The 13,541-nt window shown below is 38.5% G+C and overlaps 1 protein-coding gene across 15 annotated transcripts in view; it reads left to right on the top strand.

The window, feature by feature from the left end:
- ADGRL2 (adhesion G protein-coupled receptor L2) overlaps nt 1-13,541 on the top strand; it is a 162,922-nt gene that overhangs the window by 88,684 nt on the left and 60,697 nt on the right. For all 15 annotated transcript variants that reach the window (XM_075098003.1, XM_075097992.1, XM_075098002.1 and 12 more), the window contains one exon: nt 1,353-1,566. In XM_075098003.1, coding sequence (XP_074954104.1) covers nt 1,353-1,566 — 214 coding nt within the window. The remainder of the gene's footprint in view (nt 1-1,352; nt 1,567-13,541) is intronic.

A 13,541-nucleotide genomic window follows, 5' to 3' on the forward strand; every position in this document is an offset into this window, starting at 1 on the left:
TCTCATGCAGGAAAAATTTAAAAAATGAGAATTCCCTGAAACACATATGTAATTTTTGACAGGGACGGGGAGATTTTATACAGTCCAAATCTGCAGTTTGTACTATCATTTATATATTTGTTCAAAATTTTATCTCTCTGTGGTTTAATTTATGCAAAAGGCACTGTAAGGAGTACTGAAGTTCAACTAGGTAAAGTATCGGCATGTACATTGGATCTGGAGGTACAGACATGTCCATGCTGGGGACAGAAAATAGCTAAGCAAAAGAAACCAACTCTTCCCAGAGAAAAGAAGAAACAAATTAAGAAAGATTGCCGAAGTTAGAACTATGGCTTTGTTTTCTGTTGTTGCTTTTTAAAATCACTTTTGCAAAATGAATGTGGCCAGCGGGTGGAGGGAGGTTATCCTCCCCCTCTGCTCTGCCCTAGTGAGACCACATCTGGAGTGCTGTCTCCAGTTTTGGGCCCCCCAGTTTAAGAAGGGCAGGGAACCGCTTGATCAAGTCCAGTGGAGAGCTACCAAGATGGTCAGGGGGCTGGAGCATCTCCCTTATGAGGAAAGGCTGAGAGACCTGGGTTTGCTCAGCCTGGAGAAGAGAAGACTATGGGGAGATTTCATCAATACCTATAAACATCTGAAGGGAGGGTGTCAGGATGATGGGACTAGGCTCTTTTCAATAGTACCCAATGACAGGACAAGGGGCGATGGGCACAAGCTGGAACGCGGGAAGTTCCACCTCAATATGAGAAAAAACCCCTTCCCTGTGCGGGTGCCAGAGCAGTGGCACAGGCTGCCCAGAGAGGCTGTGGGGTCCCTTCCCTGGAGACATTTACCCCCCGCCTGGACGCGGCCCTGTGCCCCCTGCTCTGGGTGTCCCTGCTCAAGCAGGAGGTTGGACAAGATGATCTCCAGAGGTCCCTTCCAACCCCTGCCAGTCTGTGATTCTGTGATTGTGTGAGTTGCAAATCCTGCCTGCTCTGCTGCTTTCCACTATTGGACATGGCCTGACTATCTGACTGTGCCCAAAGGGGGGAGAGAGGACCAGAGAGAAAAGAGGTGAGAACAGGAACGTGCAATGTAGCCGTGCAGACAGGCACCACTGTCTGCCCTGGCAAGGGCTAGAAGAAGTGAAGAGGAATTTCCTCCTTTTGCAGATTAAGGACACAGCAGCAGTGGTGTAGGGATGTGACAGTTTCATGAAAGGTGCTTCACTTAACATGGTACCAGGTCAAACTGTTTAAAGGTGCTTTTCCTTTAGCACACTGATGAGAGTTAGTGTCTCTGCGACAGAAGAATAGCCCACTGTAATATATCCTTTAGGCTCAATCCCTTTTTTCTTTTCTTTTTTGTAGGTTTCAGCCGAGCAGCGCTACCGTTTGGTTTGGTTAGGAGGGAGCTCTCCTGTGAAGGCTACTCCATTGACCTCCGGTGCCCAGGAAGCGATGTTATTATGATAGAAAGTGCTAACTATGGACGGACAGATGACAAGATCTGTGATGCCGACCCTTTCCAGATGGAGAACACAGAATGCTTCCTTCCAGATGCCTACAAAATTATGACACAAAGGTAAAAATAAATGTCTCATTTTGAGGACTAAAGAGGAAAAATGCCTGAATTAATACAGTAAAAGTTATATACTGTAGCAAATGCTGAGTTGTAGTTGCCAGTTTGCTATTGAGGTAGTATTATTTCTATCTAGTTATATTAGAAGGAAATAAAAACTACCAGCTGCATTTAGAGAAGATGTTTTTTTTAAACTCTGTGATCAAAAGTTAAAAAGCAGGAAGATAACTGCAAGGAGAGTGGAATAATTCACTTATTTGGAGATTCCCTGCCTCCTTGTCTTTGAGGTGGTCAAACAGCACTGAAAATGTGTCCAAATGGCTGCTCCATTTTTCAGTAACTTCTGCATTCTCAGGCAAAGTTACACATTTCCTACGAACAGAGTAAATCGTTGCTATAGTTCCCACCTGTAAAATGCATCCAGTGGAAAACGCCAGAATGATTAAATCCCGGGATGATTACACGCCATTACACGTGCGTGTACAGAAGCATATATGCATGTGAGCACAAGTTACGTTACGTCTTAGTGACAGCGATTGTCATTCAGAGAAGACAATCAGAAGAGCCGATAGAAGTGGTTTTGGTACAGAAGGTGCACCAGAACGAAGATTCACACAAACGCCTGTGCTACAGGCTCACATGGGCAGCAGTCACCTGGTACTGACAGTTGTGGAAACGTCAGCACAAATCAGTCACTGGCATTGTTACTGGCTTAAACTACAAGCCTGAAGAAGTTCGGGATTGGTGGGAAGTTTTCCTCCTGGTGCATTTTTCCTAGGATGAGCAATCTGAACAAAAAGGAGATGGGAGCAACCCGGGAGCTTTCTGGTGCATGGACACGGATGTGTCAAACGAAACATGCGAGTTGTCCGACGCGCTGTGCTCCTTTTGCTGTGTTCTGTTGGAACGCGGTAGCAGCCGGTGACATATAGTCACGTCTTAAAGTAATCTTCTGTTGTGATTCCCCAATTCACTCAAGTTGTCATGAGTATGACTTATTTTTTTTTATCATTTTCATGTGAATACAGGGATGGTCTCTACTTCTGTAGTCAAATATTTGGGCTAGATCTCAGGTTTCAATTTCAAATGCTGGAGGTAAATTAAGGCTATCAGGCCGTTTATTCTTGTTCTGTGTTCAACCTGTGACTTGCCCTGTGATCAGTAGGGAAAGGTTCCATCGGTACTCTAGTAAAAAGGTAATATAACTTCTTTAAATCATGTTTGAATTATCTTTTTGTGGTTCTAGTTCGTTGTTGTTAATTAGATCAAGCCAGATTTCCATTGAGACCGCAGCAGCAGTGTCATCATCCTCTAATCTGTCAACTCCCTTTGAAACCACCTTCAATTGCTTTTGTAAATGTAGTGCCTCTCTGTAGACTTCCTTGTTGTGTAAAATGCATGTTGTGTTTTGATCAAAGTCCTCCTTATGTTCACTGCAAATATACAGATTAAGGTAGTCAGAGACAAATATAGAGGCACAGTCTTGCTTAAAGTGACATCAGACTGTTACTGGAAAGCTGAAATTTCAATCCTCGCCTTTCAATTAATCAGCTGTAAGTGTACGATAGCAGAGAGTATTTTTGAACTCCCCCAGTTTTCCACTCTTAACCTTTTTTCAGCAGATTAAAATGGAGAGGTGATCACATGTATGACATTGGTTCAGAATATCTATGCTCAGAGTTTTTCATTTCTGATCTTTTTTTGTCTGAACAAACGGCAAAGATCATTTGACATTTTGCTTTCTATTTTTGTCTGGCATTTATACTAATTTGTAAGTTTACTTTCATAGTTTTCCTTCTCAGATCCTGTCATTAGGTAGAAAAGCTGCCTCTTGTCTTGTTTAATCGCTTCTCAAAATTGCTCAATTTGTGCTATATTGCAAGCATAGAAGAATGTTGCAAATTTCTTATGAATTATTAAAAGTTCTTGTATCTCATTTATTTATAACTGCATTGGTGATCATAATTTTTTGTTGTCTAAGGCAAACTGTTGTTTGGTACTCAGCACGTGCCCTTGATCTGATATCTAAAAGTAGCATATCAGCTGTATTTTGATGGCAGCAATTGCATAAAAAAATCTCACCTGAAGGACTACGAGATTCATTGGTTTTCTTTTTTCAAACTGACTAGAAAAACCCAATCTGAGAGAACATTTGATCACCAGGAAAACTTTTCTTCCATACCTTTAGAATAGTTCTAGATACCTTTAGAATATACCTTTAGATACCTTTAGAATAGCTGCAATAGTTTCTACTTGCTACTTAAAATTTTACAGTGTTTACTTCTAAGGACTGATGACATGTTTTTATCACTTCAGCCAGCAGTGGTTTTTCCCCTGCATTTGACCGCTCCATTCAGTTTAGACCTGCAGTTAAGTGTAGTTCCACGGCAATTATTAAATACTCGTCATTCATTTGCAACATTACTTGGCAGCTTTTGCACAGCAACTACATTTACTGCAGTTACAATGTGAAAACTGGAGCTTAATGAGATCAATACTGTGAAATCTGAAGATTGAAAAATAAGATGAGGTTTCCAGTTTAACACAAAGCCATGTAATCACATGCCCTGCTCCCCCTTCAGAGAATTTGAGATACTAGCACACAAACTTTGCCGGTGTCCACTGATGCATCAGCTCCTCTTCCTCAGAACAAGCTGCTACTTAATCTTTTCTCCCCCACTTTTCTTTCTTTTCTGCAGTTCTCAAGAGATTTTTAACTTAGTGCTTTCCTAGGAAGCCTGGCTAGAACACTAATGACTTCATTGCTTTGCTTTTACCTTTGTAAAGTAGTTATTAAATTTTTAGTCTCTGATTGAAATTACATCCCAATTATTCTAGAATAAAGTCTTTCAGATATATTTAGATTCCATGTAAACTTCAGACTGGCACGGCTAAAATTAAAGCTTTGAAGGAAGAGGCTAGACCTTTAGAAAATCCCTCTCCCCTTTCACACTTCTCTGATAATTAACCTCAGCGATTGCATACAGTCAAATTTGAGAGATCCTACTACGCGCTAAAGTTGAGTATAGAAATGAGCTAATTTCTAGAATATTTGGTGAGGGACTAGTGTATGTGAGTAGCAGAGGACCCATGTTTCAGGCAGTTAGATCTTAAAATAGTGAAACTCCTTGGTGCGCCGCTGTCCTTTAGCCGGGACAAATCTCCTCTGTTTCCTCTTTGTTTAAAAAGAAATTACATGAAAAGGGAAGCAGAAGATGCAAAGCAGCCTGAGGAAGTTGCTCTAGCTGCTGGCTCATAAAGTGTGTTTGTGTGGCCGTAGCCAGAAACCATCATAAGACTTTGAAGTTGATAAGGCTAACTAGTACCGCTCTTTATAGGCACAGCAGAGATCTGAAAATTAACACGATAAAATTTACTTACGACCTAGTCTTAAGTCCACTTCCATTGTAAGTGGGTTGCAGGTGGGTTGTGTGAGTTATATTCAAACCCGTGCATTTATGGGGTCTTTCTGCCTCCAGTGTCAACACCAAAGCCCCGCTCTGCACTGCAGGTGGACGGGCTGTAGGTTTTTGTTAGGACTGGCACTAAGGGTTGCATACATACCACATAGTGCTTGGATTTCTGTTTTATTAGCTTAAAATAAAAACAGATATTTAAAAGTGCTTGTAAATACATACTTAAAATACATTTCAAAGGCAAAGGCACATTGCGTATCTAATTTTATAGTGGAACAATAAGCTGCTAAGAAGAGTTTCTGCATACAGGGACTTTTCTCTTCTGAATTAAAAATAGGCTTTTTTTTTTTTTTTTAGTAGGAATCATTTTTCCCACTCCTAAACTTTTTGTTTAGGAGAAGTTCCCACTTATTTTGAAGATTAGACACAATAACTATCTTTGTGATTCCTGTACAGTGCAAATAGATGACATTTTTTTGCCTGTGTATTTAAATAAATACTTGGGTAGTAGGCAGATAATAATTTTGAAAAATATAATTGTAAGTCTTGAGAAATCCAATATTAAAAATTTTTGGGTCCATTCCAATCTGTACACCTTATTTTTTGAGTAATTTATAGTTATACCTATTGGTGGGGCTTGTAGAAAATCAACATTTTGTATTTAAAGAAAATACAGCCTATTAACTCTGAATCTATGGAATCATTTACTCTAGACGCAAAATACAAGCGTTTAATGTTGACAACCAAATTAATGTTAACTTCAGAAAGAGAACATTGGTTCCCTCCTAATAAAGGCTAAAATACCTTGACTTTTTAAATAGGAACTTTTGATCTGTGTTCTGATACTGAAAGCATATTTGTGATCGCTAGAAAGACGAAAAATCCAAAATGTTTAAAATTACAGACTTTGCAGTCATCCACGTTAAAAAATATAATCTCACAGTTAGTATATTCAGTTTATTTTTGATCTGTAACAGAAAGGAGGTTATGTCAATCCTGCACTGAAATGGTCTTGAAATTCTATTTTCATCTACAGTTTATACTATAATTGTGGCTTTATGTGATCTTTACGTCTTTATTAAATATATTTAATCAGTATCATTTTGCTTTTTAAATGTGCACAAACAAAGCAAACCTCTTTACAATATGTAAGCATAAATAGAAAGATATGTTAGGTATAGTAGATGAACTTAGTGAACTGCAATTTTTTTAAAATACCCTTCCTTTTTAAAACATTGCTGCGGTAAAGTTAAAGGATTAAAAGAGGAATAAATCCACTTCAGCAGTGAGTGGTTTTTTCTGTTGCACATATCCTGTCCTATCTATAGCTCATACAACACATGTACCTTCAATTACCATGTCCATCATGACACCAGTGAAGAGTTCATGCTTGGGGTTTTGTTGCCATGAACTTTTCTCACATGGTAATACTCTTAACCTGTTACGTCCATCATCTCTCTGCAGGACAGCTGCACTTAGACGGAGGGTCTTCAAAATATAAGCGAAGTGCCTTCTGCCCCACAGAGCGATCAAGGGAAAGCTGAAGGAAGCAGCGTATCCATTCCTTCTCCCGAGACTTTAGTTTTTTTCTTAATCCTTCCCAACGGGGGAGTGCGGGAATGGAGATGTTCATTCTTTTCCGCCTATTCACATGTCCGACAAATATGTCATTTTGAAAAATCGTATCTATAAATGAGTGAGACATTTTTGAAAGAAAACAAAATGAGTTCTCCTCTGAAGAAGACACATATCTCAAGCCCTCTGTCTTGTTCCTGCTTGTCAGGTCTGCAGAGGAAACATTGTCATACTGTGTTAGTGTCCTTTCAAGTGAAAACAAGTTTGGTCTGTTCCATAATGTGAGTGAACAAAGAAAAATCTTCCACTGGACTCCAGGCTTGGATGGATAGTGGGTAAATCTCGTATAACTGATTAATCTCACTCATCGGAGTGAAAAGGTCTAGCCGAAAGCACACCGCGTGCAGGGTGTCTTTGCCGGTAATAGGCGAGACCTGCTGTGGGATCACCGCAGAGCTGAACGCGAGCCTTTAGAAGACTTCCACAAAGAAGCATTTTAGTGCCTCAGAAATGGCTTCCTCAGTGCCCACGGTTGATTCTGTGTTTAAACTGTAGCACACTTCAGATTTGCATTTCTTAATGTGACTTAGAACAGTTTTCGTAGGCAGGATTTTTTCTGCCATTCACAAATGACTGTGATTGTGGTAATGGCGCACTTCACTTCGGGGGTCCGCCAGGCTTAGACAAGGGCTCTGCTGACCCCTGCTGCTATCCTCGCTTTTTCCCTTGCTTTTCCTTCTGCAGATGAAGATTGCCTCCCTTTGCCAAAGATACTATGTAGTGAAAAGTGGCTCGGAACAAGAGATATATCTTGCCTTTTCGTACTTTCTGGCCATTAAAAGCTTGCACGTCGGTCAGTTTTGCGTCAGGGAAGTACTGGCGTGGATGATAGGCTAGCACAGGCTGATGTGGGTAACGTACGTTCTCGGAATTTATGCACATCGGAGTTGCTGTGGTACTGTATCATCCTATCTCATGTACCGGGTCCTTTCTTTGCTTTGGCATGCCAGCAGTTTCTGTTTCAGCTTGCTGACAACTGCTTCACAAAACATTTACCATACAAGATTATCAACATAAGATACCTTTTTTTAAGCATCCTTTAAACACGAAGGCTCCTACTCATCTGAAGCAGACGTAGGTCTTAGTACAGCAGTCATTCCCCTGAGTGTTTTGATGTAGCCAAGGCTTAAAATGCTCTTTATTTTTAAACTAAGCTCTCGCAATACCAGGCCATGGCCCGACTGATTTTGGCTTTGTCTTGTTTTGTATGTGTTAGTCACAAGACTTAGTTACGACTCAAATAAAAAGAAAAAAGCAGAAATGCTTGCAGCCTATTTTCATGAACTAGGCATAATCACAGAGCCTAGAATATTCACAAAGCATGCTGTAGTCCTTGGCTTTATTAAAAAAAACCCCAAACAACCAGTAACACCCGTGACTGAGAAGAACTATATCTGTCGTTGTGCATTTTCACTATCATTAATTCTTAATATGAAAGTAGCAGGTCTAGTTTACTCTTTAGGAATACGGGGCTTTATTAATAGGGTTATTCCATCATGTCATTACTTAGTAAATTAAATACAAATCCTTATATTACAAGGTTCTTAGCAGTCAGGTAAGGTGAAATAGCTGTCAGTGGTACTTGATCATCTCTTTGCAGTGTGTTCTATTATTATTTTCTGCAGAAGAAATTATATTACATATTAGCAAGCATATAACACGCGCACGTTGCTGTAATCACAGCATTGGATAAGCTACAAATGAAACAACAAAAGGATCATTGATACCAACTAATGACATTTACAATTTAGATTTAGTTTACTTCAAAAAAGATTTGATTCATTATTTTACCAGGGCGTAGCTTCATATTTTATTTAGTGTTTTCATATCTCGTATTTCAGTTGTTTTCTTTCCTTTATTATTGGCAAAACCACCATCACATTCTTCTTAAGTCAGTGTATATCTTATCTGGCAGGCTGGTATATACACATTCATCAGTCTTTCCTTGCTGTTCATGGGTGAAAATAAATAACTATACATATGTATACGTAAGTTTTTAAGTGTTATATGCTGTTCCTTGTATATTTGAGCATCACCTAAAATACATGCTTCAGCCTGTGATTTTCTAGGATACTAGTTTTTCTGATTTGTGAAATGGGCTCTACTAGGTGTGCATACTGTTCAGCCTACAACTGATCATACGCTATATGTTTTGGTTATGTAATTACCTCTCTTATTAATTTACTAGTGTCTTTGAGAACTTGACTTGAGACAACGTTGCTTAACCTTCAACATCTTTCAGTTCAATGTTGTGTTCTCTTGGATGAGTTTGTAGGAATTTTATATAATTTTTGAATTTCTAGTCTAGCCAAGATAAGTTCCTGGTTTAGTTGCACTAAGAACTTTATTACTAAAAAAACTGTGATTTACTTACACATTACTGTGCCAAATTTAGTTCTTATAGACTAATACTGTAATAATTGAAGCCTATTAATTTCTCCCACCCCAATATATCCTCAATAATACTTAGCCAAAACAGTTACATTATCTGATAAGTTGATTTAGGACTTTATACATGTGTTCATATAGCCATTTATCTCAACCCTTGCTGAGGAGACCTTTATTAAGCTGTGATGACTGCTGAATATGAAATGTAACCAAGATTATTTTTTTATTCAAATATAATTTAAATATTCATCAAAGAGGAGTTATGCTTGAAACTGACAGAGACCATTAACATCAAAAAATATAATTAACTGCACTGGGTATCATGAAGCAGAGTTAGCCAAATAGCCGAGAGGTCTAATTGCTCTGGAGTCTGAGAAGCAATAGTTTTATTTTATACCGTTGCTGTGGAATTAATAGTGATGTGGTTTCCTATGCGAGGCAATTAAAAGCACCTGTTAAGCTTCATTGCATTATAGGAAATCCGTTGAATATCACTTAGTAAACAGAACTGACACGGAAAAGGTACATGAAATGGACAGAGCAGGGTATAGATCATAAATTAGGACAGATTAATATGAATTAAATATATGTAAGTAAATTATGAGTAGTTTTTAGTGTTATAAAGTCAGCATAGTGATGAAAGTGGAAAGTTTTCATTAATAACACAAAGGAAATAGAATTTAAAGGTTATTACAGTGAAGCTATTTAATTCAGAGGAAACGAACAGAAGAGTAACATGGGTTTAAAAATTAAAAAGTAGCTACAGAGTATTATAGAAATGAGCAGATCTCATATTCTGGAAATTTCCTTCTGCCACAGAATAATCTCTTACTTATAGTAAAAAGAACCTTCTGACCTTTGTGGCTCAATTAAGCGTTTTAGTTGAATTCAACAAGCAAAAACTTCTTTATTGAATCCCATGGATTCTGCCTGTGCCTAGGCTATACAGCTTAAAAAGGGGTGGCCATATTCATGGCATGTTGACATTAATGAGGTTGCTGAAATGGAAAAGTTTAAGGATCAAAGATGCAAGCAATAACAGTGTTTTACAACATTTCTCTTTTTTTTCTCCGTAATAATAAAATTGCAATCTAATTGCTTAATAAATGGGCCATCATTAATGAAAGACATAGGTAATTCCCTGCTTTGCATTTTATTTTCTACATATCGCAGAACAATAATTAGCAAAAATGCTGTGGCCACAAATGAAAGAGGTCTTTATTTTTTTCCTTTCACATAATAACTGTGAATGAAAGGAGATTGCATGTAAGTTCTTTAATTTAGTGTGAGAGTCAACTTCCATGTTTTTTAAGAAGCAATCTTGGCGACTACTGTCGTACTGGGAAAATAAAATCAAACAAAGAATTCAGCTAGAATTCCTGTTCTATATAAAGATTGTCTGCCTGTTTCATACATTATTTAGCATGCTTACCCTGTTTATATCAGTGACATAAGAGTGCGTGCTAGTTTCTCAGAAGAGTACTGCCTTTGCTGCTTCACAGCACAGTGCCTTGTACTCCCAGCCTTGCACATGGTGTTAGCAGATATTTAAAGCATTTCAGCCTAACATTTTATAGGTCATGATGAACTGAGCCTATAAAACAAGTTACTGCAATGAAGTTAATGCAGTCTTAAGAGTGTTACATAGACGGAATACTCGGTATTCAGTATATTTTTAGCCTGCTGTAGACAAATTGATGGGGAGGAAAGGTTCTTATCACGTAGAATTTTTCTGTGTCAAACCTGCTTTATAATACGCTTGCAGTGCAGAATCTTTACTACAGATTTACTATTGAAAGCTGTAATTTTTTTTTTTCAGCTTTTCACTATAATACGGTAACTATCAGAACCTTTGAATTTCAATTTCTTCTAGCACGCATGCGTACACACACGCGCACATGCACACGTACACACAAAACAGGCCCTGTAGCATTTTTAAAATACATTAAATAGCAGAATCGTTTCACTGAGCCAGCCACCTTGGCCAAAGTCATATAGTTCGAACCCTTACAGGAACAAGCCTTACAACTTCTTAATGACACCGAGCTGTATAACATTTCACCTGGCAAGATACGTATTTTGTCGTTGTATTTGCAAAGGCATCTATGGTCTTTTCTTAGCAGTAATTGTTGATCTTTAACCTTACTGTTCATTGTTTCTCAGGTATCTTGCTTCTTGGGATATATATCTATATGATGAAGGAGCAATTTTGAAATGTATTTAATACGCACATTTTTCCAGCAGTGTAAGAGTTTGTGCTCCTCTCCCTCTGTCTATTTAATACATTAATTTATCACAGAATCACAGAATCCCAGGCTGGAAGGGACCTCAGGGGTCATCTAGTCCAACCTTTCTAGGAAGAGCAGAGTCTAAACAAGATGGCCCAGCACCCTGTCCAGGTGACTCTTGAAGGTGTCCAACGTGGCCGAGTCAACCACTTCCCTGAGTTGTAGGCTGAGTTGTAAGCATAACAATGATGTGACAGTTCTGAACCCATAACCTTTCCCTGTTTACTGAATTTCTTAACAGCATTGAACTCAACTGTACTATTACACTTTTGAAGCTGTAGGTGTTTTCTCACCTAGGACATAGTAGCACTGGCATTGCCTTCAGTATATTATTCTAGTGCCAGCATCACTGGTGGGTATGGAAAACATCATTTACTTTGTATATTTAGCTTCTTAGACAATTTTGCTGCCTTTGTGGCACAGATACAGCCAAAAAACACCTCCTGGAGTCGCATTTAAAACAGGAGCACTTTGGGTAATGTGCTGTAGACAGAACACATATGAGTTAGTGCTTAGTTATCATGCACGCCATCAGCGATGCCTTGTTGCTTTCTTATCAGTCACTTCCTGCTGTCAGCCCAGTGCTTATTTCAATAGAAAAGGATTTGCATCAAATGTAATACAGTATTATGTACGGCGAACATGGGGTTTTTAATTGTGCAGGCACATGAGACTCCTTCAGTGGTAGACAGTTTGATAAAAGGATTAGATCATGAATATTTTTGACACAATTAAAGATTATCTGTGCATTGACAGAGTCAAGCCACTGAATTTTCTGATGTGTTTTTTACAGAGGTCGAATCTGCTTGACTTGCATAAAAAACCAAGCGCAGAGTATGCAGGATTTTTGCAGATGTAAAAACAAGCAAATGAAAGCAGCCCCCTAAACTCTGTTGGGCTTAAAAATGGAAGTTCCAGGAATCAGAAAGTGCACAGCTGAAATCTGTAACTTAATTCCTTAACTTCAAATCGCAAAGAGGAAAGTGGGATTGTGCTTTCCAAATTAGAGCAGAAGGATACTTTTGCAGGGGAAGTCCTATACCTGGGAGCCCTGCAAGCTTTCCAGATATTAATTAGATCCAGACATCACTGTGGGTAATGAATAACAGTGCTTTTGTGACAGGCATTCCGCTCAGAAGAAAAGAAAGTATTTGTAGTGAGGACTCTCAGACACATTTTAATAGGAGATGACACCACTGTTAGAGAGTTGATTAAAGACCTACCAAGGGACAGCACTTCTGGAAAAAATCAGAAGACGAAATAAGAAAAGTTGTAATTTTATTATTAGTTATTGGTCAAATATATATAACTTTAAAGCCATGGAATCCGCATTAAAAATTATGAGAAAAGGGACTGTACCATCTTGCTAGCAGATTGCGCTTTTAAAAGTCTCAAAAAATAACCAGGTTGTCTTTTGGCCTCTTGCTCAGCATTTTGCTTCAAGTTCTATTGAGCCATAGAAACGAGTCGTTGCGTAGCCCCGTGGAATTGGTAGGTACGCAGCGGTGGGCACATGGCCTCTGTTGATGAAAATCATAACCCAAAAAGGGGATATTCCCTGACACAAGTTTACAAAAACCAATTTATTCTTTTTCACCCTGTAAAACTCATCTTACATGCAGGATCTCTTGCATTATTACAAACTCTAATCCTCTGAGTGGGTAATTAACGGACCAGAAAAGCCATTTGTGGAAAGAAAGAGCCATAAGGGTGAAAAATATTTCTCCACTGAATGATCTTTAAGGAGTAAATAATTACAAGAGTGAGAGGTTTGGGATGACCAATCTAAATCTGAACATAATTAGGATGAACACAGTTTGAAAATCGAAGCAGTTGGCATGTGCAACAATTCTCATATCAGAAGACTAATTAAATATTTAAAAGCCCAAACCCCCTTACTATTCACAGAAAAATAACCTGCCACAAAAGGGTCTGTAACTTTGCAGATAATTAGGAAGGGTTACTGGGGGAAAAAAATCACAGATTGGCTCCAAGGTTCTGCAAGGTCACGTCTTATTATGGTGTATCTTTTATATGGTCTGATAACAAGTTTCTTGCTAATTTAATCTAAGTAGGGCATCCCATAGCGATTTCCCATTTCCCTTGTTAAAAATGTGATCATTTTTCTATATGCAAACTGCAATAGGTGAACATTTTTATAAATAATTGCTCCTAATTGATACAGGCTATAATATTTGTAATTATTCAAGGGGAATGCATGTGTTAAAGTTCAGTTAGGGTTGCCCCCACC

This window comes from Phalacrocorax aristotelis, chromosome 6 (assembly GCF_949628215.1).
Source record: "Phalacrocorax aristotelis chromosome 6, bGulAri2.1, whole genome shotgun sequence".
NCBI lineage: Eukaryota > Metazoa > Chordata > Aves > Suliformes > Phalacrocoracidae > Phalacrocorax > Phalacrocorax aristotelis.